Below are 25,565 nucleotides of genomic sequence, written 5' to 3'. Positions count from 1 at the left end.
CAAGCTTTAGACTACGTTGTACTATCTCATGTCCCAATGGTTTAAAAGGTAAGGGAATTTTTCCAGATGGCCATTGATAGATTCATTTCAGACAACCTGAAAGGAACTTAAGATCTGGGCACATGGACTCTGGGTTTTTCTATTTCTTTTTTTTTTTTTTTTTTTTATCTCGAGAAAAGGTTAACCAATGGTGTCTCCCTGGAACTCACATGTCAAGGGTACAGGACAACCTGTACACTTACGAAAACTTCACAGGATTGAATGTGCACCTGCAGAACCAGAACTGAACAAAGGTTTCCTCATTTCTAGTCTTTGCTATAAATCTGAGTGCTCAGTGTAGATAGTGAGCCCACACTGGCTAGGAGTGGTGTGAAGTTGTACATTTTGGGTGGTTATGAAATCAGAGTGGCAGAACTGTGGTTGGGTAGTCAAGGGAAGTCACCTGAGAAATATGCCCAGACCTGTCAAGATGGGGACTGGAGACGGCCCAGGCCACGTTCAGGCCTCTTTATGTTGCCTGACTAGCCTTATAGCAAACAGACCCCCAAATTCACCAACCTGTCCAACACCCCAGCCCCCAAAACTTCCCAAGTCCTTCTCTTCATGGTGATACCACACCATGTGCCAAGTTCACAGGAAGTGCTCAGTGGATGCTCTTTCCTGGTTGACTGGGTGATATATCTCATCGCAGTGAACATCGTAGAACCCAATGCCTGGAACATAATGGCCACTATACCTGTAATTGTTTTTAATTGTAAAAACACCTACCAATAAATACCTGGAATTTTTTTTTAAGTTTATTTTATGTAATTTTTTAAAAATGTAAATCAGAGTTCTCTCTTGCTCAAACTCTGATTTCTTTTGTTCAGATTAAGATAAACCAAACATTTGTTGAGTGCCCACTGGTATGTTCCAGGCACAGTCACGTATATCTTCACTTGTGGCTAAATGTATATACAGCCGGCCTGGCTGACTGAGACCATCCTTCAGTAAACATGTACCTTTGTGTTGGGAAGTCACTCCACCACAAGAAATAAGCAGTGATGGACAAGATGTTTCACAATTGGTTTTCAGGGAACAGAGTGAGAAGGGTGTGACTGAAAATGATTTTCTGGGTCAGGAGGGCATCTGAGTTCAGCTCTCAGAAAGCCAGGTGCAGGCCATAGCTTAAGCGGGGGGACAGAGAAAGCCACAGATGATGCCATCAGTCAGAGAGAGACAGAGCAGGATGTGACTGGAGAAAAAGGAAAAGATGAAAAGTGATGTGGCTGGAAGTTCGTCATCAGGTTCTGAGGAAAAGAGGATCACCAAAGGAGGCCCAATGGCAGAAATTATTTTGGGGACAATCTTCAGGTGGAACAAAGGCTCAAAGTGTATTGACAGGAGATCAACTAGATGAACGAGTTTGAGAATTTTGTATCTCCCCAATTTCACTGCTCACTGTCATTTCATGGAAGGGAGAAATCAAGGGCCTAAAACGAGGAACAGTCATTTTTTTTTTGTTGGTCTTCGCAGCCCACAGAAAATGTTAGAAAGGAAAGAAAATGAACACAAATGACTAAGAGTAGCGAGGGAATGGTGGCGACAAAGTGAGGATTTGGGGTGTCCATTTTCTCCTTGTTCCATTACTGGAATACTCCAGGGACATATGTGTGAGGCACCAACTTGGAAGGAAGGGTAGAGGCCCCAGAAGATAAGGTACAGATGGAAGGATTATGCCTAGGGCATAATTAGACAGTGGGAGGCAGGTTGGAGAAGAGAAAACAGTCTTGGGAGAAGCAATGGAAATAGTTGCAAGGCCCCAGAGAGGAGCTGAAAGTAGCACTTAGGAAGTCATCCTGGGGGAGGCAGGGGACAGCCGTGCCCAGAACAGGCAAGTAGCGAAGAGGCGGGTGGAGGGAGGGCAGACAGGCACAGAGCTTATGGTGGGAGGGCATCATCACACCCTTGAGTGAATCCTGCTGCTCTGAGGAGACCCACTCCAGCTGCTCCCTGCCCCAAAGGCCGCTGCCCTTGCCCCCATCATCAGGCCAATGATTAAGTCACAAACTCAGCTTCAGGTGGGGGTAACTGCAGCTAAAACAATGATGTGCTATAAGGGGAGATGTAAAAGGACTCTATTCTCTTCTCTCCCATCTCTCCATCTCCCAAAGAGAATGTCCATTATCATGGGGCCATCTTGAATAACAAACTCCAAGGGAAAGGGGAAGAACGGAAGCAATGCAAAAGTTTTTCTAAGAGCAGAATTTTCTAAGAGGCAGCAGCAGCTCCATTCTCTGCTTTTCACGGCCCACTGTGCATAAAGCATTGCCTGATGGTCTGGTGGCAGGAAAGCCCCTGGGGGTGGAGGGTTGTTTCTCCCTGTCTGTTGAGGTCAAGGCCACTGGGTGTGAGCATCCTTTGGGAAGTTACCTCTCTGTGGGCTCCATGCTTCCTCCACCCAACCAAGGCAGTTACTTAGTCTCTTTGTGCCTCAGTGTTCTTATCCATAAAATGGGATAATAATATATTTACTTTACATGTTACTATGAAGATTAAATTAATTGACAGAAAGTGTTTAGAACAAGGCTGGGCACACAGTAAGTATTATGCTTGTTAACCACTATTGTAAGTGCTCAAAAATTGCTAAATAGTTTTCCATAGCCTACCTGATATATCATCAGCCTTGGATTTCATACCTAACAATTATTCAAGGATTCAGCTAATCTCAAAATAAATCCTATTCAGCCTGTGTTCTTATAGAATCCTTATCAAAACATTTTAAAACTCAGAGTGATCAAGAGTGTTCTTTTGGGAAAAAAAAGAAAAAAAAAAAAAAAAACACCAAATCTCAATTGTAAACGGTGTAAAACAGAACATAAATTGACATGTTTTTGCAAATTAGTATCAAGGTGCCACCTGCCACCTGTTAAATAAAGCTTAATCGTGTCCCTTCATTCAACTAAACAGAACATTTTTATCACAGATTCTCACTGGATACCGCAATTAGAACTTTTTATTAACCAGTCCTTACCGTGAACTTTCTCAGGATGGTTATTTAAAATAGATTCACAAAGACAGAGGTGTCCATTCACATTTCCAGGAAATTTAAACTTGAATTCCTCTGTCAAGTTACATCATCAGAAACTTACTCATTTAAATCCCCCACAGAAATCCCTTCAAAGATTTTATTTTGATGATGTCTTTGGTGTTTAGTCAGAGGTTGATTTTAGAAATGGGCGTTGATTTCCAGCCTGGGCCCAGCAGAACGGCTCTCACACAGAAGGCTGGCAGGAAGAAGGAAGGGCCTTTCTGCCATCAGTGAGGTAGTGACCAGAGAGCATACCATTAGCCTTCACAAGCACATCCAGGGAGTGGGTTTCAAGAAGCATGTCCCCCGGGCACTCAGAGAGAGAGATCCAGAAATTCGCCACGAAGGAGACGCGAACTCCAGATGTTTACACTGACACCAGGCTCAACAAAACTGGGCCAAAAGAATAAGGAATATTCCATACTGTATCTGTGTGCAGTTGTCCAGAAATGTAATGAAGATAAAGATTCACAAAACAAGTTCTATACGTTGGTTACCTATGTACCTGTCACCACTTTCAAAAATCTACAGATAGTTCATGGATGAAAACTAACAGCTGATTGTCAAATAAGGTATAAAATTGCAAAAGAGAAAGACAGAGAGAGAGAGAGGCATAGACAGAGGATGTGAATAGACATTTTTCCAAAGAAGACATACAGATGGCCAAGAGACACATGAAAAAATGCTCAACGTCACTCATCACCAGGGAAAAGCAAATCAAATGCAAATGCAATGAGATATGACCTTACACCTGTCAGAATGGCTACAATCAGAAAGACAAGAAATAACAAGTGTTGGCAAGGATGTGGAGAAAAAGGAACCCGTGCACCGTTGGTGGGAATGTAAAATGGTGCAGCCACTGTGGAAAACAGTATGAAGGTTCCTCGAAAAATTAAAAATAGGACTACCACATGATCTAATAATTCCACTACTGGGTATTTACCCAAAGAAAATAGAAAGCACTAATTCAAAAAGGTATATGCACCCCTCTGTTTATTGTAGCATTATTCACAATAGCCAAGATATAGAAGCACCCTAAGTGTTCATCAATAAATGAATGGATAAAGATGTGACATACATATCTTTTATTTCGTTATATATACATAATGGAATATTACTCAGCCACAAAAGGGATGAGATCCTGCCATCTGCGATATGAATGGACCTAGAGGGTATTATGCTAAGTGAAATAAGTCAGAAAAAGATAAGTACCGTATCATTTCCTCCTTTGTGGAATCTAAAAAACAAACGAATAAACAAACAAAAAGCAGAACCAGACTCATAAATACAGAGAACAAACTGACGGTTGCCAGAGACAAGGGGGAAGTGAGGGATGGGCAAAATGGATGAAGGGGAGTGGGTGATACAGGCCTCCAGTGACCAGGATCAAAAGCACAGCTTAGGGAACATAGTGGTACCGTGTTAGCATTGTATGGTGATGGGGGAGGAGGATAGCTACACTTGTGGCGAGCACAGCATCGTATATAGAGATGTTGAATCACCATTTTGTATACTTGAACTAATGTAACCTTGTCTATCAACTATACTCAAATAAAAACTTTTTAAAAGAAAGGACCATATAAATGTCTTTGTGTTTTCTGCAAAACTACTTAAGCATAAAAGTATAAAGACATTCTCCATTATACAAGTTTCACAAAATAAAATCCCAAAAGATAATGTATCTCTCCTAACAAATCAGGATGGATGCTTTTGTTTGATAATAAAAATAACATTTTGGTGGTTCATCACCAAGGGTGCATATTAGAATCACCTGGGGCAGCTCGAATGGCTCTTGGGACTCAGTCTTCATGCTGTACCCAATTAAGTCAGAATCTTTGTGCACAGGACTCAGGCATTGATGGTTTTTAAAAACTTCTCCAAGGGATTCCAATGTACACCTAGATCTGAGAAACCCTGCTGTAGTTTATCATTTTACCTCTTTAAAAATATCTTGACTTCTTTTTTTTTAATTTTTTAATGTTTATTTATATTTGAGAGAGAGAAAGAGAGCATGAATGGGGGAGGGGCAGAGAGGGAGCAAGAGAGAGACAGAATCTGAAGCAGGCTCCAGGCTTTCAGCACAGAGCCTGACATGGGGCTTGAACCCACTACCTGGTAGATCATGATCTGAGCCAAAGTCAGACACTTAACTGACTGAGCCACCCAGATGCCTCCAAAAGTATCTTGACTTCTAAGAAGTTCAAAGCTAAAGTTCTTACAATACTCGGCCAAGATTTTTCATGCTGTCCATTCCTCATCTTCCAAGGTTTATTATTTTCTATTTGTCTCTTTAATTATCATTAAACAAGCCCTATAAAAATCACCTCAATCATTTTTGGAAGCAGGTAGAGAATAAGCTCTCATTTTTTAAAAAGGTCATCCATGATCTCCTGGAAATCCTTCTAAGACCTATTTGTTGTTTTGACTCCACGGGTTCTTTGGATAACTGGTTCCATAAATTTATTCTCTGGCATACAAAGCCATGTTAAATTTTAGTTGTTTAAAAACTAAACAACTTTGAGCTTTCAAACCTTCCAGGATTTAGTAAGTAAGTTCTGTATCAGCTTTCTTTTTTTTTTTTTCTTTTAAAGTTTATTTATTTCCGAGAGACAGAGCGCGAGTGGGGAAGGGGCAGACAGAGAGGGAGGCACAGAATCCGAAGCAGGCTCCAGGCTCTGAGCTGTCAGCACAGAGCCCAACACGGGCCTCCAACTCACGAACCGTGAGATCATGCTCTGAGCCAAAGTCGGACCCTTAACTGACTGAGCCACCCAGAAGCCCCGGTTTTCTATTGCTGTGTAAAAAATATCCACAAATTAATGGTTTAAAACAACACACAGTTATTTCATGTCACAGTTTCTGGAGGTCAGAAGCATGGACTTGTCTGGCCTCTCTCTGCTCAAGGCCTCACGAAGCTGAAATCCAGGCATTGACTGAAGAAGGATTCGCTTCCAGGTGGCTGCATGGTGGCATGCCTCTTCAAAGCCAGCGACACAGATAAAACTCCTGCTGCTTTGAGTCTCTTACTTGAGGAAGGACCTCACCTGAACTGCACACACAGCCTCCCAGGTGCAGACGTTTCTCTGCTGGGTGTGTTTCTAATACCCTTTGTGAAGACGTTCCTACATTTAATGATGACTGCATCGGGTTGTGGCCTCGGAGGGCAGCCCGCAGTGGTGTCTGATTCTGTTAATGGGTGGTGTCTGACAGCTCAAGAGCTTATAAGTATAATTTAGAATATCTTCCCCAAACACATTATTTTAATTTCCCCGCCCCCTTATTTCATCCATGTGTCTGCTAGGGCTGCCGTAACAAAATACCACAGACTGGGGGGCTTACACACTAGAAAGTCATCTTCTTCCAGTTCTGAAGCTGGAAGTCCCAGATCAGAAGGTCTGGTTTCTTCTGAGGCCCCTCTGGTTTGTAGATTATCTTCTTCTCCCTGTGTCCTCAGTTGGTCCTTCCTGTGTGTGTATGTGTGTGTGTGTGTGTGTGTGTGTGTCTATGTATGTCCACATTTCTTCTTCTTCTAAGAATGCCAGTTAGAGTACATCAGGGCCCACCCTAACCACCTCATTTTAACTTAATGACCTCTTTAAAAAGCCTGATCGCCAAACTCCTATTTGGACGTACCTGGGGTTAGGGAGTCAACATATGAATTTGGCAGGGACAGAATTCAGCTCATTACACTTCACTGCCCACTCATGGTAATCTAAAACATTCTTGGATTGACCTCCATCTATTTGATATTTCACTATCTGGAAGAGCTTACTAATTGCCTAAGCCTTTTACTCCTTCCCTCAAAGAGCTTATGGTATAAACAAACACCAGAGACAACCAGGAAAAAAATATAATCAGTAAAGTAGGGATGTAGCTACTGCTTTGGACAAAGTGGACTGTAGTTTTCTAGAAGTTCAGAGAAAGACTGGGAACAAAGGCACAGTGGCTGCAGTGTTAGGAGAGCTTCAGGAGCAGGACTGGTTTGTGGACACTGGGCAGTGGGCCTGCATTTCAACTAGTCATCTAAAGTCTAGCACTACCTTAGAAGTATCTGGCCGATCTAGCTGGGTCCTATGCGTTGGTATTACAAAACAAAAACAAAAGGGTGCCTGGGTGGCTCAGTCGATTTAGCATCTGACTTCAGCTCAGGTCACGATTTTATGGTTCATGAGTTCGAGCCCTGCATCAGGCTCTGTGCTGACAGCTCAGAGCCTGGAGCCTGTTTTGGATTCTGTGTCTCCCTCTCTCTCTCTGCCCCTCCCCTGCTCATGTTCTGTCTCTCTCCCTCTCAAAAATAAACATTAAAATGAATTTTTAAAAATAAATAAAATAAAAAACAAAAACAAAGCAAAACAAGCAGAAACAACCCTCTCCGGGAGATTAGAATGCATGGCTGGGCTGTGAACTGATGATTTGAACAGGTGGATGAATAAAGGAGGGTGGTGCAGGTGAGGAGGAGGAGATGAGCAGGGGCAGGAAAGCAATAACCTGGGATATCCAAAGGACAAGGAGAAGACCCACCTGCCTGGAAGGGTGTGAGTGTGCTGGGAATAGTGGAAGATAAGTTTGCATGGATGGGTCAGAGAGAAGTTCCTGGAGGCAAGCGCTTACGGAATCTGTGTACAGCCCAGAAAGGTGGGAGGAAGGCAGACACCAAGTTAGCCAACTCAGCCAGTTGGTTATTCCAGAAAAATGGGTGTAAGAGAAGGAGGGCTTTGCACGTGGTGGCACCAACCCAGAAACGCACACAGGGCTGTGAGGTCGGGAAGGACGCATTGGTAGGACTGGCTAGGTGGGTAAGTTGATAAGCGATTATAAATATGAGAGAGTAAGACAACGGTGGAGTTGTAAATGTTCCCAAGGTTTCGAGGCTGATGTTCTGGGCATATACTATTAACAAAAAAATAGATGCATAAAAGAAATTGTTGGTGTGGACTAATAAGCATAAATTTGGCTAAAATGTATGCTTCCTTCTATGAGATTTTAAGTCAGGGGTAATGTCTTATTTATTCACGCTTAGCACGACGTCTCGTATGTAACAACTACTCCACACGCTGTGGTAAAATCGGAACATGGAAGCAGACATCAGGTAAGAAACCGCACACGACAGAGAAGAGAAATGGGCAGAGAATAGGGAAGAATAGAGGCTTTGATGCAGCCGAGGCCCCGGAGTACTGCCCCCCCCCACCTCCAACAAGGATTGGTAAGAATCTCAAGATGTCTCCATGCAGCGCCCTTTCTCTTCCCCATCGCCCGCACACGTGGAATGAGTGGGTCTCTGCTGTTTTGTCACCCTGCAACCCCGTCCCTTTGCCGGTTCCTATTTTGTCTTGAGGAACTTCCCTTCCCCCAGAGCATGCAGTCTTGCTGGGCCTATCAATCAAAGGGCTCTGTCCCACCCTGACTTGGGGTTCCAACCACTGCTTAAATGTTGGGCCTTGTGCCTTCTCTTCCCCGAGAGCTTCCCAAGACCGCAGTGCCTTGCATCTCCCTCGTCCTTTCAGTTTCTGGAGAGCTACTGTCCACACTGTTCCAATCAATAGCATTCAGGACTGTTCCAATCAATAGCATTCATTTCCCCTTGACCTAATAAGCTTGGCCCGTCAGACTCTCTCTCCTGGGATTCTGGGTCTAGAGCAGACTAACAGCAGGACAGAAGCCACAATCTCTTTGGTGGCTGAGTCCTGGTGACACTCCCCACTAGATCTCTGAGACTGCTTGGGTCCCTGTTTATTCAGCGTTGCTGTGAAGTCTCAGCAAATTTGAGGTACCTCAAATCCTTCCAGTACATCCTCCTTCCTATGGTTAATCAGGACTAGTTTCTGTCGCAACCGAAGCTTCTTTACTGATTGACCACATTTCTTCCCATTATTCAAATTGTGCCACCACAGCTTTATTTTGCGTTCAAAATCCTGGGAGCGTATCATATCCTGGGATCTTTATCTCTTTTTTTTTTTTTTTTTTTTTTTTTTAAAGAAAGTTCTAATGTGGAGCTTGAACTCATAACCCTGAGGTCGAGAGTCAAATGCTCTACAAACTGAGCCAGCCAGTTACCCCTATCTCGTTTTCTAAAGGTGCTCACCCCAGGAACTCTCACTTCCATTTCAAACAACAGATGGTGATGGTGACAGCCTTGCACCCTTTCATTTCTCATACCTACTAACTTATTGGAAGAGGTCCTCATGATCCTTTTGCTCTGGACTGGATTTTAAGTCATCTGTTTAAAAATGTTGTGTCTCTTCCCACTCCATTTATTTCTCCAACCCTAAATCCCCTGGCAGTTCAGATGCCACTGAAGAGTATTTGAGAATATGTCTTTCCATCCCTTCTTTCCCATGTCCCTACCTAATGTCCTCTTTTTTGGGGTGACCACTTTATTTTAAAAACTAAGAGCAACGATGCTCTCAGCGTCTCCAATGCATGTGCTCTGCTTCTCTTGTACGTGACAGAAACAGATATGAATTCTGGCTGGGGAAGTGTGGGCTTCCAGTGGGCCTAGAGATAAATGCCCTTGGCCACCCTGACAACAAACACCTCTAAAAGCAATAATGTTACTTGGCATCGATGCAACAACACTTTTCATCTAACAAAGCAATTTGTAGCCGTTAAAGAGCAAGCTGTCAGTTCTTTCCTCAAGAATCAATGTATAATGCTGGGTATAGTCCTGTCCAGTTCCTCAGACTCCAAAAATGGGCCATGCTTGTAAACTGTGGCTGTACAATATGACTTCTTGGGAGGAAAAAAGGGGAACAAATGTGGGGGAACAGAAAGAGGAAGAAAGAAGAAAAAGACCTATAATTTATTGAGTGAGTGTTGTGAGTCTGGCATGATGGTTTGGAGTAAAACCCTCCAGTGTTCTGGCCTTGCTCCACTGCTGTTTATTCTACTTTGTGACCCGCTGAAAAGTTTCCACAGAGATTAGGTTGTTCCCCGTCATCTGTCAAGCTGTAGTATCCTATCTTTTGATGATTCTTCCTTCACGTTCCCAGCGCATATCCTTATTCCCAACTCATGACCTACCTAGCACACCGAAGCAAATCAACTTTAACAGTTGAGTTCATGTGTCCATAGACATGTACATATACAACCTCTGTGTTCTTTCTTGCCCCACTGCTCCCTTCCCCCTCCCTTCTCATTTGGGGCTGGGAGCTGGGGAGGAAGGTAAATAATGAACCATGTCTGTTAGCCCAATGTTTTGCAATGATGTGACTGGAAAGAACTCAATGAGATTAAGGATGGGCTTACTTCTTAAGAAATCTATCCCATCAAAAGAAAGACGAGCCTCTACCTGCTCAGAGAAATGGTTGGCTGAACTTCTTAGCAGTCAGATACCCTGTGAACTGCAAATAAATGCAGGCAGGAAGGTAGTGTGCCAAAGCCTTTCAATGCTTTGCACACAAATCTTCCATGAAGACCACTGTATACCAGAGTTCAGGCACCCACACAGTATCCTCTTGTACCCTGATTCTCCAATCACAACCAATAATTAAAGAAAACAGATATGCAACAAACCACATTTAGGACTGATCATTTGATGAATAGGTATCTGCATAATGAGACATATTGGGAGGACTTTTTAAAAAAAAAATTTTTTTTAATGTTTATTTATTTTTGAGACAATGCGAGAGACAGAGTGCAAGCAGCGGAGGGGCAGATGCAGGGAGACACAGAATCTGAAGCAGGCTCCAGGCTCTGAGCTGTCAGCCCAGAGCCCGACGTGGGGCTCAAACTCACCAACCGTGAGATCATGACCTGAGCCAAAGTCGGACACTTAACTGACTGAGCCACTCAGGTGCCCCAGGAGGACTTATTTTTTTAACTACAGAGTCCTGTTCTCATAAACTCAATAAATTATATTAAACCAACCTTTAATTTATAAAACTTCACTTTCCACACCTTATAAAACCAACTATAAATCAAAGCACATCTTCAATTACTGCTCTCTGGCTGTTAACACATATGTGTATCTACCTATCTTTTCTTGGACATTCTGTGTGTGTGTCCCTATTTCACCACTGGACTGTAAACCTCCTCGAGGTCAGGGACTATCACCTCCTACCAGTCCAGGGGAATCAGAATAAAAGGGAAATCAGCAGGGAAAAAATATATAGTAACCTAAGACCTAGAAACAAGTGAAAATTCTAAAATATTGCACCGGCCCTGAGGCTTATTCCCAGCAGCCACACAGGTGCATCATGCTTACACTCTAAAGTGCTGAAGAGCAAGAAGAAAGTGCCCAGTATCAACACATAAGCTTTCAGATTGGTAGGTGTGCCACTGTTTTCTTCCAAATGTAATGAAAGGTGAACTATGTATTCAATCACAATTTATTTAGAACAAGAACACAAGAGTACAACACCCAGTCGTGTAATGGATAGCTTTACTACTGTTTTAGGAGAAGGGATGGCATTAAGCCAAAAGCTTAACTGAGGGCACACAATAAAAATACACAAATGGAGCCATGAGTACTGACACTGAATTACAGAACCAAGACAAAGCAGAGGGAGCGCGTCAGGTCCAGAGGACAGAGCACATGCTCTCTGGAAGGGCTGTCGCCCCGGCCACCGGGAGGAACGGTGGGCCTCTTGGAATTTCACTGTGGAAGTACAGTGAACCAACCTGATTTAAGTGGGCAGTGATTGGTATGCTGAGAGAATCATTAACTCTTGAAACAGAACAATGAAAGCAGTCTGTCCCAGAAGTACAGAGGAGATTCAAGTTTCTTTCTGTATGCTTCCAAATTTGTTCTGTATTTGGTGTCTAGCTCGTGAAAGTAGGAGACATTTCTATCAACGGCCTCCGCCAGGATTTTCTAAGAACGCTCTATATACTCTACTTGTAGAGGAAAATTAAAAGGGCCACAGATTAAAGACAGTCTGGATAAACCTGCACAGACTCCAGGTTATTATTCTGTGGGTTTTGAAGTAGTAGAACATAGTGAATCACAGAGGCTTTAGTCTAAAGCATATCTGGGTTTGAATCGTATGTCTAACATACTGCTTGTTATCTAGACCAAAACCTACAGATTCATCTTCTGTAAAATGGGAGAAATTATTGCTTAATTCATATAGCTATAGACTTAAAAATTAGGTAATGTCCACAAAGCACTTGGCATTCCTTTATCCTAGAATTTTTTATTTCCAGGTTGGTCATTTCTTGTGTCTCCTGAATGGGTGTATTTGTTTCAGTCACTATTTTGTTGCATTAATATAATTATATCTGAAGCATTTCTGATATATCTGTTCTATTCTCAACTAAACGTTTACCCCACATGCTGCTTCTTCCTTGTCCAAGGCCAAGTGGAGTGGCTCCAGAAATGCACACATTGACACTCAGGAAACCAGAGTCTTGGGAAGCTGTGTGAATGTTGGTTCCACTGAAGGCAATGCTGTGGAAGGGCAAAGGCTGGGTATGCAGGTAGGATGGAGAAAATAAACACAGCGGGATCTCTCATTAGAACCCTTCCCACAAACAAAGAAAGGCAGAAAGCAGAAAATATTATTGGATTATTATAATATAGAAGTTAACAGCTCACTGAAATCACACGACAGTGATGTAATAATATAGCAAGTAAGAGCTTGTGTATACTGAACATGGGCTACGATGCCAGGAACTGTCCTACAATGACGTCTAGAAACAACCCTGAGAGGTAGGTGCTATTGCCATCTCTGTTTTGCAGACTGGGAACCAGAGGGCCAGAGAGATTCAGTACTTTGCCCTGGACTGGGCTGTCAGCAGGTAACAAAGCCAATTCTAAACCAGGCAGTCTGGTTCCTAGGGTTGTGGTGACATTCAACAACCCACAATCATGATTTTTCACTTCAATGTAAAACAAACAAAACAAAAACAGAACTTCCTTCTAAGAGGTTACCGTTCTGAATGACTTTTAAACATATGGAAGGTATAGCCCCCCCCAGGCAGTGGCTACAGTTCTGTCTGTGCCCGCCTCATACTGAGACAGTGCTTGTTAGTGCTGGGGATGGGGACTAGAAAGGGGTACAAATGTCTGAAAGATGAAGAGCAAGCAAGCATAGAATATACTAAAATTCTACAGAATTTTTTTTAGAATAGGCAGAAATACTCAGAGTTTATTCACAGTTTAAGGGCCAGCACATGCTCTATCATGAATGCTATGGCTTGAGATATCAGCAATAGGTTTTGATGATCTGGTTCAGTTAAGGGAAGACAAGAACTCTAGTAACTTTTTGGAGCAGTGATTCTATAAGGTGAATAAAAAAGATGAACATACATAATTGAGTGTTGGCATTATTCAAACTGTCGACCTTGAGAGTGATGCATTAGTTTGGGTGATGCTCTTGTTGTGGAAAGTGTTTAGGGAACTCATTTTGAATTGCATCTAAGTCAGATCACCTTCAATGATGTTAAGTCACATTCCATTTGGCCAAGACAGAGTACCAGACCACTGGGAGACAGCAAAGCAAGGATTCCATTCTTGCCCTAAGTTTATAATAAGTAGAAAGATCATGATAGCTACATCCTACAAAGACTGCATCAGGTTCTAAATGTAAGAGGAACAGTAATATCAGAGTGCCTTGAAAATTCCAGCACAGAAGAAACTCTGGATAATTTCATGAAGAACATACCACTTGAGCCAGTCTGTGAAGGCTGGCTTTTAATAACCAGAAGACTGGGCAGGAGGTGAGTGGGGGTAAGGCGGGGAGGCACAGCAGAGGGAGCAGATGAGAAAGATAAGGACATCCTCAGCTATATCAAGTAATCTAGGTTGGCTGGAGAACAGTATGTGCTGGTGAGGATGAAATTAGCCCATAAAGACAGATTGAGGCAACACTGCACAGGGCTTTGGATGCCCACCGAAGCCTGTACTTTAACTTGCAAGCAATGGGAAGCTGAGAGGCTGTAAGTGTTAGAATGACTGGAATTGTGTTTAAGGAAGGTTAATGTCCTAGTGGCGCATAAAATGGATTAAGGCTTCTTGAGGATGACATGTGAATTTTGGAAAAATTCTGAACCATTTCTGATGAATAAGAAAGAAAAGTGATATGGAACTGTGTAACATTTTTGGTCAAAAAAACAAGGTATTGAACGAAACAGTAAGGTAGATTTTCTTCTGTGGCCTATAAATGGATCTGATGGAACTTCCCCAAAAAATTTAAGGAAAGACTTTTGGAGTGGTGGTGGCATCACAAAATAAGTATATAGTCTTCTCTAAACCACCTGCTTCCAAGGATAACACCTATCCCAGTGAATAATCAGTTGCTCCTTTATTTATATATTTATTTATTTAATGTTTATTTTTGAGAGAGAGAGAGAGACAGAGTGTGGGTGGGGGAGAGGCAGAGGGAGAGGGAGAGACAGAATCCAAAGGGAGGCTCCAGGCTTTGAGCTGTCAGCACAGAGCCCAATGTGGGGCTCAAACCCACAGACCATGAGATCATGACCTAAGCCAAAGTCGGACATTTAACTGACTGAGCCACCCAGGTGCCCCAGTCATTCTTTTAAACACAATCAGAATTATTACTTAAGTCACACAGTATACTCTTGAAATACATCTATTATAAGCCATCACCAGAATTAGCTTCTAAAGTACAATGCAACCTTCTTATCCAGTCTGCGATGACTCTCCAGTGTTACTCAAACATTAACCTAGGTTCTGCTGTGAAGCGATTTTTGCAGAACTAACTAAAATCCCTATCTGTTAATTTTACATAAGGAAGAATATCATGGTGGGCCTGACTTAACCAGTTGGAGGGTGTTAAAAGCAGGGCTGAGGCTTTCCTGAGAGGAGGAAATGAAAATCTACCTGTGGACAAGAGCTTCCACTCATGCTCACAGAGTTCCAGCCTGGCCTACAGATTTCAGACTTGCATGGCCAGCGCACCTCAACTGCATAAATCAATCCCTTGTAATAAAATCTTTTATTGTATTTACACACACACATATGTATCTATTTATATATGTCTGTATATAATGTGTGTACATATAAACACACATGCAGTAAGGAGATTTTACATATGCATATGAATGCATGTACATATGTATTTCATACTGGTTCTTTTTCACTGGTTGAATTTTTTTTTTTAATTTTTTTAATGTTTATTTTTGAGAGACAGAGAGATAGAGCATGAGCAGGGGAGGAGCAGAGAGAGAGGGAGACACAGAATCTGAAGCAGGCTCCAGGTTCCGAGCCATCAGCATAGAGCCCGATGTGGGGCTCAAACCCAGGAACTGTGAGATCATGACCTGAGCCGAAGTTGGACGCTCAACCGACTGAGCCACCCAGGGGCCCCATTCTCTGGTTGAATTCTAACACACAGTTTACTTTATGAGAACTGACAATCTGAAGGGGATGCACTATAAATGAATTAATTACATAAACACCATTGTTAGAAACTAGTAAAGTTAGAAACTCTTAAGTTAAAAGTGCAGGTACACTACACATTATGAAATGGTCCCATTCTTACAACTATAGAAGCCTTGGCTTCCAGTCTGATCCTACGTGGCTTCAAACCAGGGATTCTTAATCTGGGGTCTAAGACCACCTCAGGCAAGCCCATAGCTTCCATCAGATTCTCAGAGAAATCCATTTCTCCTCAAATTATTAAGCATCGCAGTAGCTCATTTTGAAGGTTGTAAGGTTATTTACACTCAATTTCCCAATGATTGCTTGTATATACAACTATGAATGGGTAGTTGACTCCTCAGCTGCTTGCCTGGTTCCAAAGTCAGTGCTGACATTTTATAGACGTTTTTTCAAGAATCGAGGGCCACTTGTAATTCGCAGGAGAAATCCATTTAAGTCTTTACTTGACTAAAAGTCCATGAATAATACATGGGGAGATAATCCACCTAAGAACTCCACGTATTAAACACGAGTCTCAAAGAGTCAAGAAAATCAGTGATGCATGGGAATGCAAGCTGGTACAGCCACTCTGGAAAAGAGTAAGGAGTTTCCTCAAAAAATTAAAAATAGAACTACCCTATGACCCAGCAATCACACTACTAAGTATTTATCCAAGGGATACAGGTGTGCTGTTTTGAAGGGGTACATGCACCCCCATGTTTATAGCAGCACTATCAACAATAGCCAGAGTAAGGAAAGAGCCCAAATGTCCATCGATGGACGAATGGATAAAGAAGATGTGGTATATACATACAATGGAGTATTACTCGGCAATCAAAAAGAATGAAATCTTGCCATGTGCGACTATGTGGGTGGAACTGGAGGGTATTATGCTAAGTGAAAGTAGAGAAATACAAGTATCATATGACTTCACTCATAGGAGGACTTTAAGAGACAAAACAGATGAACATAAGGGAAGGGAAACAAAAATAATATAAAAACAGGGAGGGGGACAAAACAGAAGAGACTCATAAATATGGAGAACAAACTGAGGGTTACTGGGGGGTTTGTGGGAGGCGGGGAGGGCTAAATGGGTAAGGAGCACTAAGGAATCTATTCCTGAAATCATTGTTGCACTATATGGTAATCTGGATACAAATTTTAAAAAATAAAAATTTTTAAAAAAGAAAAGGAAAAAATAAAGTAGGGGGAAAAGTTTTATAAAAAAAAAAAAAAAAAGAAAGAAAATCAGTGATGCAGCAAATACAATGTAAGTCATATGTGGTTCCCGCTGAGGCTTTCATAAAATTAATAATGCTCAGAGAATCTCAACATAATTATACTGCCATATATTATCAACTTTATTGTGTGAAGAGAGAGAGTTGTACTTGACACGTCCAAGTCAGTAAGAGTAACCATTCTATATTCACACTGCCCACAGTAAGTCGTCTTACTACTCCTAATACATAAGCACGACTGTTCTGGTATATTCAACCCCGTAGCCGTGTCCCACCCAGCTGAACACAGAGCCATCGCTGGACCGCCGACGCGGGCGCCCTGCGTGCCTTCCCGCCCCCCACGGCTCCTTGCCCACAAGCTCCAACGGTGGAATCCAATGTGTCTCCACATTCCTTGTTTGCGTCACTGGAATCTCGAGTTCGTGTCTAAGACCAGCATTTCGACTTCCCTCGTCTTTTCGTCTTTCCCGTTAGACAAACCACATTACGTCGCGCCTGACGGCTCATACCCAGAACCTGGGCTTCGGCCGGTTCCTCCCGCCCTTCCCGCCCCCTCCCTGCCGCCCAGCCTCCCCCTCGGCCGTGCAACCACTGGTCCTCTGGGTTCCCCTCGAGGCCGCCCCCATTTCCCGATTCCCACCCTTCCTGCCCCCCCCCCCCGCCGCCCACACCCCCCCTCGGCCACGCCCCCATCGGCCCGTCGACGGAGACATATTCTCACCATGAGGCACCCTTCTCCCGACTGATCCGCTTTCCACACAGAAACCAGAAAAGCACTTCAAACACCTAAACTAGACCATCTCTCTTCCTCGCTTAAAACCCCGCCCCGGCTTCCCACCCCGCGGGGGCCGTGAGCGTGAAATCCTAACACCTCAGACGCTGGGCACGTCCCTGGCCCTCCACCCCCGCGGCCTCTCCCGTCTCCCGTGCGCCTGCGCGTGGTCCCCCGCTGCCTGCGGCGTCCCTGCCCTGCCCCCACCCCACTCCCACCTCAAGACTGGGCTGGGCTCTCCTCAGCCCCAGGTCGCCCTTACTTGGCGCCACCCCGGGGCTTCCTTCTCACCAGAGCGGACGTCTCTGTCCACAGCCCTTTACTCGCCACACACAGCGCCCGCCTCCGCGGCTGCTGGGCCACCTGGCGGGGTCCGTGAGGCAGGACGGCCCGAGGGACGAGGGACGAGTCGCCGCGGCAGCACGCTTACCTGACGGGCTTATCACGCAGCCTGTGTGCACTCGCGAGGGTGGCTGTGGTTTGGTTTCCCTTGACTGAAAAGAGCCGCGTGTGACTGCGTGCTCTCGAGGGCATTCGTGCCAGACCCGCGGGCTGCCCGCCGCCTCTATGCGGCCGCGTGTCCTTCGCACGCCTCTCCGCGCGTTCGCGGGACCCCCGCGCTGCGTGTGCGCGGCCAGCCCGCCATCACTTCCCGGCGTTCCTCACCGACGCTGTGTTCTAGGAGCCAGCGCCACGCGGGAACCAAGGAACAATCACAGAGAAATTCTGTCTTTAAAATGTCCAAAAGTCCCCGTCACCTCTCAAGATCAGCCTGGTTAATATAAACATGAAACTGAACTCATCTTTTAAAGACACTGATTTCATTTGATTTCCGCACTCTTTTCATCAAATTCTTCCACACAAATGTGAGGTGAATTTGTACTTACTTTTATTGGGGAAAAAAAAAATTCCTGGCTACATACACTTGTGGTAAACACAACATCATGTATAAATCTGTGGAATCACTATGTTGTGCACCTGAAACTAAGGTAACCTTGTGTCCTCAAAAAATTTTTTGAAAATTCCATTATTAAATTAATAATTTGTTCTGGATGAAACTTATCTATAGAAAATACTAGGCTAAAAACCCTTAGAGAACAGCATTAGAAAAGTTCTTTCATGGCCCCGATTCTGCTACAATTTTGGACAAGTCTTAACTTCTCTAGGCAGCAGTTTTCTGCTGTGTTAAAAAATGAAGAAAGAGGGGGAAAAAAGGGCAGGGAGGAGGGAAGGAGGATAAAAGGAAAAGAAACTGGGCTGAACAATCTCTAAAGTCCTCCACCACTCAAAATTTTCTTGATTCTATTAAAAAACAACCTGCCTCGGGTGGCCTGGGTGGCTCCAACGCTTGGGCCCCAATTCTTAATTTAGGCTCCGGTCATGATCTCACAGTTGCCAGATGGATCCCCGCATCTGGCTCTGCGCTGATGGCGCTGAGCCTGCTTTGGGATTCTCGCTCTCCCTCTCCCACAGGCACACACGCATGTGCTGTCTCTCAAAGAAAAAACCCACAAAAAAAAAAAAAAAAAAAAAGAAAGAAAGAAAGAAAGAAAGAAAGAAAGAAAGAAAGAAAACGAACGAACTTGCCTTTAGCGTACTAGGTCTGCAAAGCATAATGATAATGACGGCTACCGTGTGTTGGGGGGCTTAGTAAGTACAACACACTATATGAAAAGTGTTGCACGGGCTCTCATTTAACAAATGCATGAACTTATGGTTATTATTCACCTAACTTATAGGTAAGAAAGCAAGCCAAAAAACCCAATCATGTAACATTTCTGTTTGTTTTTTTGACACAGTCCTCAATTATCAGAAAGAGAAATGACTGCGTAGATGGGAAAACTTTATGAGAACTCAGAAAATGCACATCAACACGAGACTTAAAAACAGAACTTTTGAGGGTGCCTGGGTGGCTCAGCGCCAGACTCTTGATTTTTGCTCAAGTCATGATCTCATGGTTTGTGAGCATCGAGCTCTGCGCTGACATCAATGAGTCTGCTTCCAATTCTCTCCCTCTCTCTCTGTCCCTCCCCTGCTTATACTCCCTCTTCCTCTCTCAAAATAGATAAACATTTAAAAAGAAACGGAAAAAAACACAACTTTTTGGCAACATGCGCTATACTGGAGGCCCATCCTACATGCTACCGTTCTGTAGCACAAAGTAAACATGTTTGTCCCAACCTGACTAAACACATGCAAGGTCTTCTCTTCAGAAGGTAGGATTTCAGAACCGAGCTAATGAATTCACTTTCTAAATTCAAGCACAAACCTGAAGTACCTCAAAAAAAGGACAGATAATGCCAATAAAATAAAAAGATACTCAAAACTAATCTTTAGGAGGCAAAAATGATATTTCAACCGAGGAGAATATTTCCTGCATACTATCCTGTATTTACTATTCACATCAGGATAATCAGCGAAAATTAAATACACTAAGGGGACAATGTAGAAAAGTCACATTTTTAAAAGTGAAGTGAGAGTTGAACCCACTAATGCCTCAGGAAAATTAATGCAAAAATTTAGTGAGTTTTGCACCAAGAATTGTGCTTTTTATAAAATATTTGCCAAATTTTGCTTCAGTCTTTTTATTACTTACAGTCCGATTTTTTTCAATTGATATTAAAATATATCAACTATTTTTTTTTCTTTTGAGCTGGTGAAATACCACCTTGACGAAGCCTGCTTCCAGAGCTAAGTTTAAATCAACTCATGATTATAAATCCCTCCATTATGAGTTAAGTCCCTCATGAGCAGTTTATTTAAAAACCAAAAATATTTTAAAGCACCTCAATTCCAGACAACTGGCCTCAGAAATGGCATATGATATACTGAGTACAAAGATCACAAGTTGATCTTTGTATTTTGTATTTAAAATACTAATATCCAAGTGACTGTAACTGAGAAACCACACAAAAAGCTACAATTTGAGATAACCAAAAAAGAAATACCTTTCTTCATTATGTATAATCTGCCTTAACCAAACAGAAAGGGGAAACTCTGCTCCATTTCCCTACCTTCCTATGGGAACATTCATATGTGCTCTCCTAAGTTGAAAAACATACCTCCAACTAGTAAAATATTCCTTCATACACACTACATAGATACCCTAGGAATGACTTCCTTCAAACTGTTCCACAATGTAAAACAATACACAAAGATCACATGGCAGAGTGTCTCAGTATATAGTAAGTACTAAGTAAATTAGTATTGATGATATCCTCATCATCAATTAGGGCACTGAAGAATAATTACTAAAATGGTGGCCTAAGTGAACTGACCTCCCCAAAATTCCGGTATTTTTTAAAAAGGCCAAATTCTAACTCTGTGATCATTTTACTAATACATATTAGACTAGTTGTAATATACTGACATTTTCAAGGTTATGTGATAGCTTGACAAGTCTGTATTATTTTACCGACACACAAACCAAAGATAAACCAGTAGAAAACTTATATGAAAATTCTCTCAAAGTAGGAAAAATATTTTCTACAGTAATAGAAGGTTCAACTTTTTTCTGTGAAAAAGTAATGATTAAACAAGAACCCATTTCTGTATAACAAATATAAATTCGCCCATCTACCCAATAGGTATAAAAACAGCACAAGAAACATCGGTAAATCTAAACAGACTGAGTCAAAAGAGTGAGGTATTTCACAGAAGGTATTTTATCATCAGAACAGTATGCTTTCCTATGTTTAAGATCTATTTATTATTTATTTTTACAGGTAGCAAAGTCCCTCCATTTTCTTCCAGCTTAATATACATGGATATAAAAAGCTATTGATTTCACACTGTCTCCCACCCTGACCCAAGAGGGGGAACAGGAAGTTGCGAGCTCAGAGCAGCCTGTTGACACCAAGGTGGTCTCCTCTTTACCTCGGACTTAACTCTGGCACTCTAATCAGTCATCCTCTTGCTGATTTCTTTTCTGTCAAGGGAAACCAAGATACATTAAAACAGCACATTCCAGTTCAGATATGTTCAGATATGTTCAGCCAAGATCACTTTTTCTGTCAGCAAATATAATTTTCTAGAGGCCCTGGTCAAAGATATGATTGAAAATCATGACGGAAAAATATGCCTTAACTAATTCATCGGACCAGTTTATCACTTTGGCTCCTGGGCACATTACCCTCAGCTATTTGAATACTTGACTTTCTTCCACATGCGCAAACATTCCCACACAGAAACACACAAGTACAAATACACATATCCGCCCCCCCCACCGAATAACCATAGCAGAGAGCTGGATCTTCTCTTAGCCCAAAAACAGTATACAGACTTCCTTCAAAATCAGAAGTATTATGGGGCGCCTGGGTGGCTCAGTCAGTTAAACATGAGACTTTGGCTCAGGTCATGATCTCATGGTTCGCTGAGTTCAAGCTCTGCATTGAGCTCTGTGCTGATAGCCCAGAGCCCTGAGCCTGCTTTGGATTTTGTTTCCCTCGCTCTCTGCCCCTCCTTGCTTGTGTTCTATCTTTCAAAATAAATAAACACTAAAAAAATTTTAAAAAAGAAGTCAGAAGTACTGTGAAAATTATTCAAAAAGCATAAACATCATAAAACACATTTCCTATCATTCTAAGCGAATTATTCCTTCAGCTTACTTCATATATTTCTTTATAAGATGACCTCAGTAATTCTGCCCAATTAATTCATAATCACCAAATAAAACCTAGGTACTATATATAACTAAAATGGAATTATTACAAAGTCAATTTGAAAATTTGAAAACAAAGCTGTATACGTATGTGTACTAAGTATATATATACTTTACCAGTTTAAGAAAATCTATGAGTTTGTGAGCATCCTCCCCAGTAGACAGGTCTACAAAGTCCTTGGGAAGTCGGTAACTCAGATAGGGACTTGGTTGAACTGTCACTTCACTGTTTGTGCAACGGAAAGCTGGAGAATCCTGTACAAAGAAAAAAAGGGGAAAGTCTGTGAAAAATTATCTTTTTAAGTCTATTCTTCAAAGTGATAAAGATGCTAGTATAACAATTTCACGTTCCCTTCTGTACGAGGTAAGGAAGAAAATAAGACTTTTTTTGAGTGTGACAGTGTATGTACACATGTGCGAACAAGCAGAGAGGGGGCAGAGGAAAAGAGAGAGAGAGAATCTTAAGCAGACTCCACTCCCAGCAAGGAGCCTGACTTGGGGTTCCTTCTCACAACTGTGACCTGAGCCAAAATCAAGAGTCAGACACTTAACCGACTGAGCCACCCACGTACCCCAGAAAATAAGATTCTGAAGTGAAAGAAACACCAAGACTTTAAGAATACTTCCACATGGGGGTGCCTGGGTGGCTCAGTCAGTTAAGTATCCGACTCTTGGTTTTGGCTCAGGTCATGGTCTCACAGTCTGTGAGATCGAGCCCTATGCTGGGCTCTGCACTGACAGCACGGAGCCTGCTTGGGATTCTTGCTCTCTGTCCTCTCCCTCCACTCATGCACACACTCTCTCTCAAAATAAAAAGGAAAAAAAAAAAAGAGAATACTTCCACATGTTCACTGGAAAATAAACACATAGTATCTGAAAACAGTGTCCTCATGGAGAGCTATGGTCAAGCCCTAAATGCTACCAGCCACTGCGTCCTGCATATGGGTTATGGGTTCCTTAGCCCCGGAATGGGCCCGAGGCCTATGGCTAGTTCTCTCTGGCCTTGAGCAACCTCACTCAGGCTGGAGTGCTTTCTCAGTATTATCATTTTGTACAGGTGCACAGTGGAGAAGTACTGCCCTCGACCCTATACTTTTGTGCTTCTCTTAGTCATTTAACTTACTTATTTATCTCTCTCAACACCTATGGAAAACTGCAAATTTGAGTTTCACATTTAACAAGTCTTCACATTCTTCAACGTACTTGCTTAGAGTCTTGTATTTAATATTTACACGTTGCCTTGTGCCAAAAAAGGATTTCAGAGACAGAAGGCCTCGGGTTTGGACTTCCTGGGTGGCAAATATCTAGGTGAGGGATGAATGGGGTCCAGCAGATGGAGACAGCCCACGAACTGGAGTAGAACAGGACCACAGAGCCCTAGAAAGCAGGCCGTATCTTATGACAGACAATCATCTGACAAATACTTAGGAAACATCCACGTGGTGCTCACCTTGTCCTAGGTATAGGAGATCAACTGGTAAACCAGACTGGCAGCCAGCCAATAAACAAGCAAATAAATACAACAGCAAGATCATTTCAGATAGTAAGAGGTGTTAGAAAAACACAACATCCGGGTGCCATAATATGAGGAGAACAACACAGGCTACTTCACCAGGATGGTAAGACCTTGCTGAGGAGGGGCCACGGGGACTGAAGAGCAGGACGAAAGCAGCCTCGTGAGGTCTGGGGACTCGGACAGGGACTGAGTATGGCCTGAAAGGCAGTGGGCACAGCCAGGGGGGGACTGCGAGGCCCAGAAGGAAAGCCGGTTCTCTAGCGGTGGGGAGTAAGGATGGGGAGACAGCAGGACATGACACCGGGGAAAAAGCAGGAGCCAGTTCTTGTTCCCTGTCCTCCCCCGACCTCCAATATAATGTTGTTTAAATTAAAAAGAAAGAAAAGATTTGGATCATAGAGTGAATTTTGTACAAACTGTTTCTATCCACTGACTGTGTCCCTCATCTTTAAAAATAACCCTGTGCTGAATAATTTACATTCTCTTTCCTTGACGCTCAGATTGAATGGCCCCCAAATCTAAGATGCCAGCACAAAGAAAATTCCTGCACTCGTTAATTCCACAAAAATCCGCTGTGCCAGAATTGTGCCAAGCCGCACAGATCTGCAGAGAACACGAGAGATACTACCCCTGTGCTCGGAAACTTACAATCTGAGGCTGGACACAGGGAAGTACGACACAGCAGGGCAAGAGCCGTGACAGGGAAAATAACCATCTGAGCCACATCCAGAACAGGGCCCCAGAGGGCCCAGGACAGAGAAAGGATGAAAAGAAGCCTTTCAGACGAAGACAAGAGAAAAGATGTGCTGAAGGCGAGGCGGCCGCCAGAAAAGCAGAAAGAAGACCGGGAGGAGAGCTTGTGTCACGGAAACCGAGGGAAGAGTGTGGTGAAAACCCAGAGGGGTAACACTTGCCGAGGGGTTAAGTGAGAAAAGGGCGGTGCATCGTCCACTGGCATCGGCAACGGGTCAGTGGAGCCCTTGCTGGGTGCGGTTTCCGTGGAGCGGCAGGGACGGGGGCACCCGGCAGTGGGTGGAGGGCGCACAGGTGGGAAGCAGCAGGCAGAGGTGACCAGGGAAGGAAGCTGGCCGCCAGATGCCCAACTACTGAGCAGCTACAAAAAGCAGGTCACACGCTAGCGTGAGTGAGGCTGCTACAGTCCCACTAGTGGGAAATGTGAGTGTAGGTGCCTACAGAAACATGCCCACACTGATGTTAACGGAAGTGGTAAGGGTGGCAATCTAATTCTGTGCTTGAAAATGAGCAGGTAGAAACACGACTTTGTAAAAACGATATAAAAAATACACATAAGGTAACAGGGAGGTAGTACATTCTCATTTAAAAAGTTTGTATATATATTTACAGATATGTTATACATACCAAATATGATATACAAAAATATAAACCATGGTTCTCAAGGTGGTAGGATTATGGGCAATTTCAGAATTCTCTTTAAAAATGGGCATGGGCTGTGGCACCTGGGTGGCTCAGTCAGTTAAATATCCGACTTGGGCTCAGGTCACAATCTCATGGGGTTTTTTTGTTGTTGTTGTTGTTTTTTTTAATGTTTATTCATTTTTGAGAGAGAGACAGACAGAATGCAAGCCGAGGAGGGGCAGAGAGAGGGAGACCCAGAATCCGAAGCAGGCTCCAGGCTCTGAGCTGTCAGCACAGAGCCCGGATGCGGGGCTTGAACCCACGAACTGGGAGATCATGACCTGAGCCGAAGTTGGACGCTCAACCGACTGAGCCACAACCAGGCACCCCACGATCTCATGGTTTTTGAGTTTGAGCCCCACATCGGGCTCTGAGCTGACAGCGCAGAGCCTGCTTCGGATCCTCTATCTCCCTTTCTCTGCCCCTTCCTGGCTTGTACTCATTCTCTCTCTCAAAAGTAAACATTAAAAAAAGGGGGCATGTATTAATTTTCTAAGTAGAAAAAAGCAACACAAAGGTGTCGTTCAAAGAAAGTCTGGCTGTGAAGATG

General features: G+C 43.2%; 2 protein-coding genes across 6 annotated transcripts in view; both read right to left on the bottom strand.

Moving 5' to 3' along the window:
• CAMK1D (calcium/calmodulin dependent protein kinase ID) overlaps positions 1-18,937 on the bottom strand; it is a 501,767-nt gene extending 482,830 nt beyond the window's left edge. The window contains exon 1 of the mRNA XM_060659603.3: positions 17,833-18,937. Coding sequence (XP_060515586.1) covers positions 17,833-17,936 — 104 coding nt within the window. The 5' untranslated portion in view covers positions 17,937-18,937. The remainder of the gene's footprint in view (positions 1-17,832) is intronic.
• Positions 18,938-21,049: 2,112 nt separating this feature from the next.
• Positions 21,050-25,565, bottom strand: part of CDC123 (cell division cycle 123) — a 57,240-nt gene continuing 52,724 nt past the window's right edge. For all 5 annotated transcript variants that reach the window (XM_060659610.2, XM_060659613.2, XM_060659612.2 and 2 more), the window contains 2 exons: positions 22,180-22,317; positions 21,050-21,330 (listed from right to left, as the gene is read on the bottom strand). In XM_060659610.2, the coding sequence (XP_060515593.1) occupies positions 21,304-21,330; positions 22,180-22,317 (165 nt within the window). In that variant the 3' untranslated portion in view covers positions 21,050-21,303. The remainder of the gene's footprint in view (positions 21,331-22,179; positions 22,318-25,565) is intronic.

Source organism: Panthera onca, chromosome B4, assembly GCF_046562875.1.
Source record: "Panthera onca isolate mPanOnc1 chromosome B4, mPanOnc1 haplotype 2, whole genome shotgun sequence".
Taxonomy (NCBI): Eukaryota; Metazoa; Chordata; class Mammalia; order Carnivora; family Felidae; genus Panthera; species Panthera onca.
The sequence above is the reverse complement of the archived record's forward strand: the minus strand, read 5'-3'. Positions and strand labels throughout refer to the sequence as shown.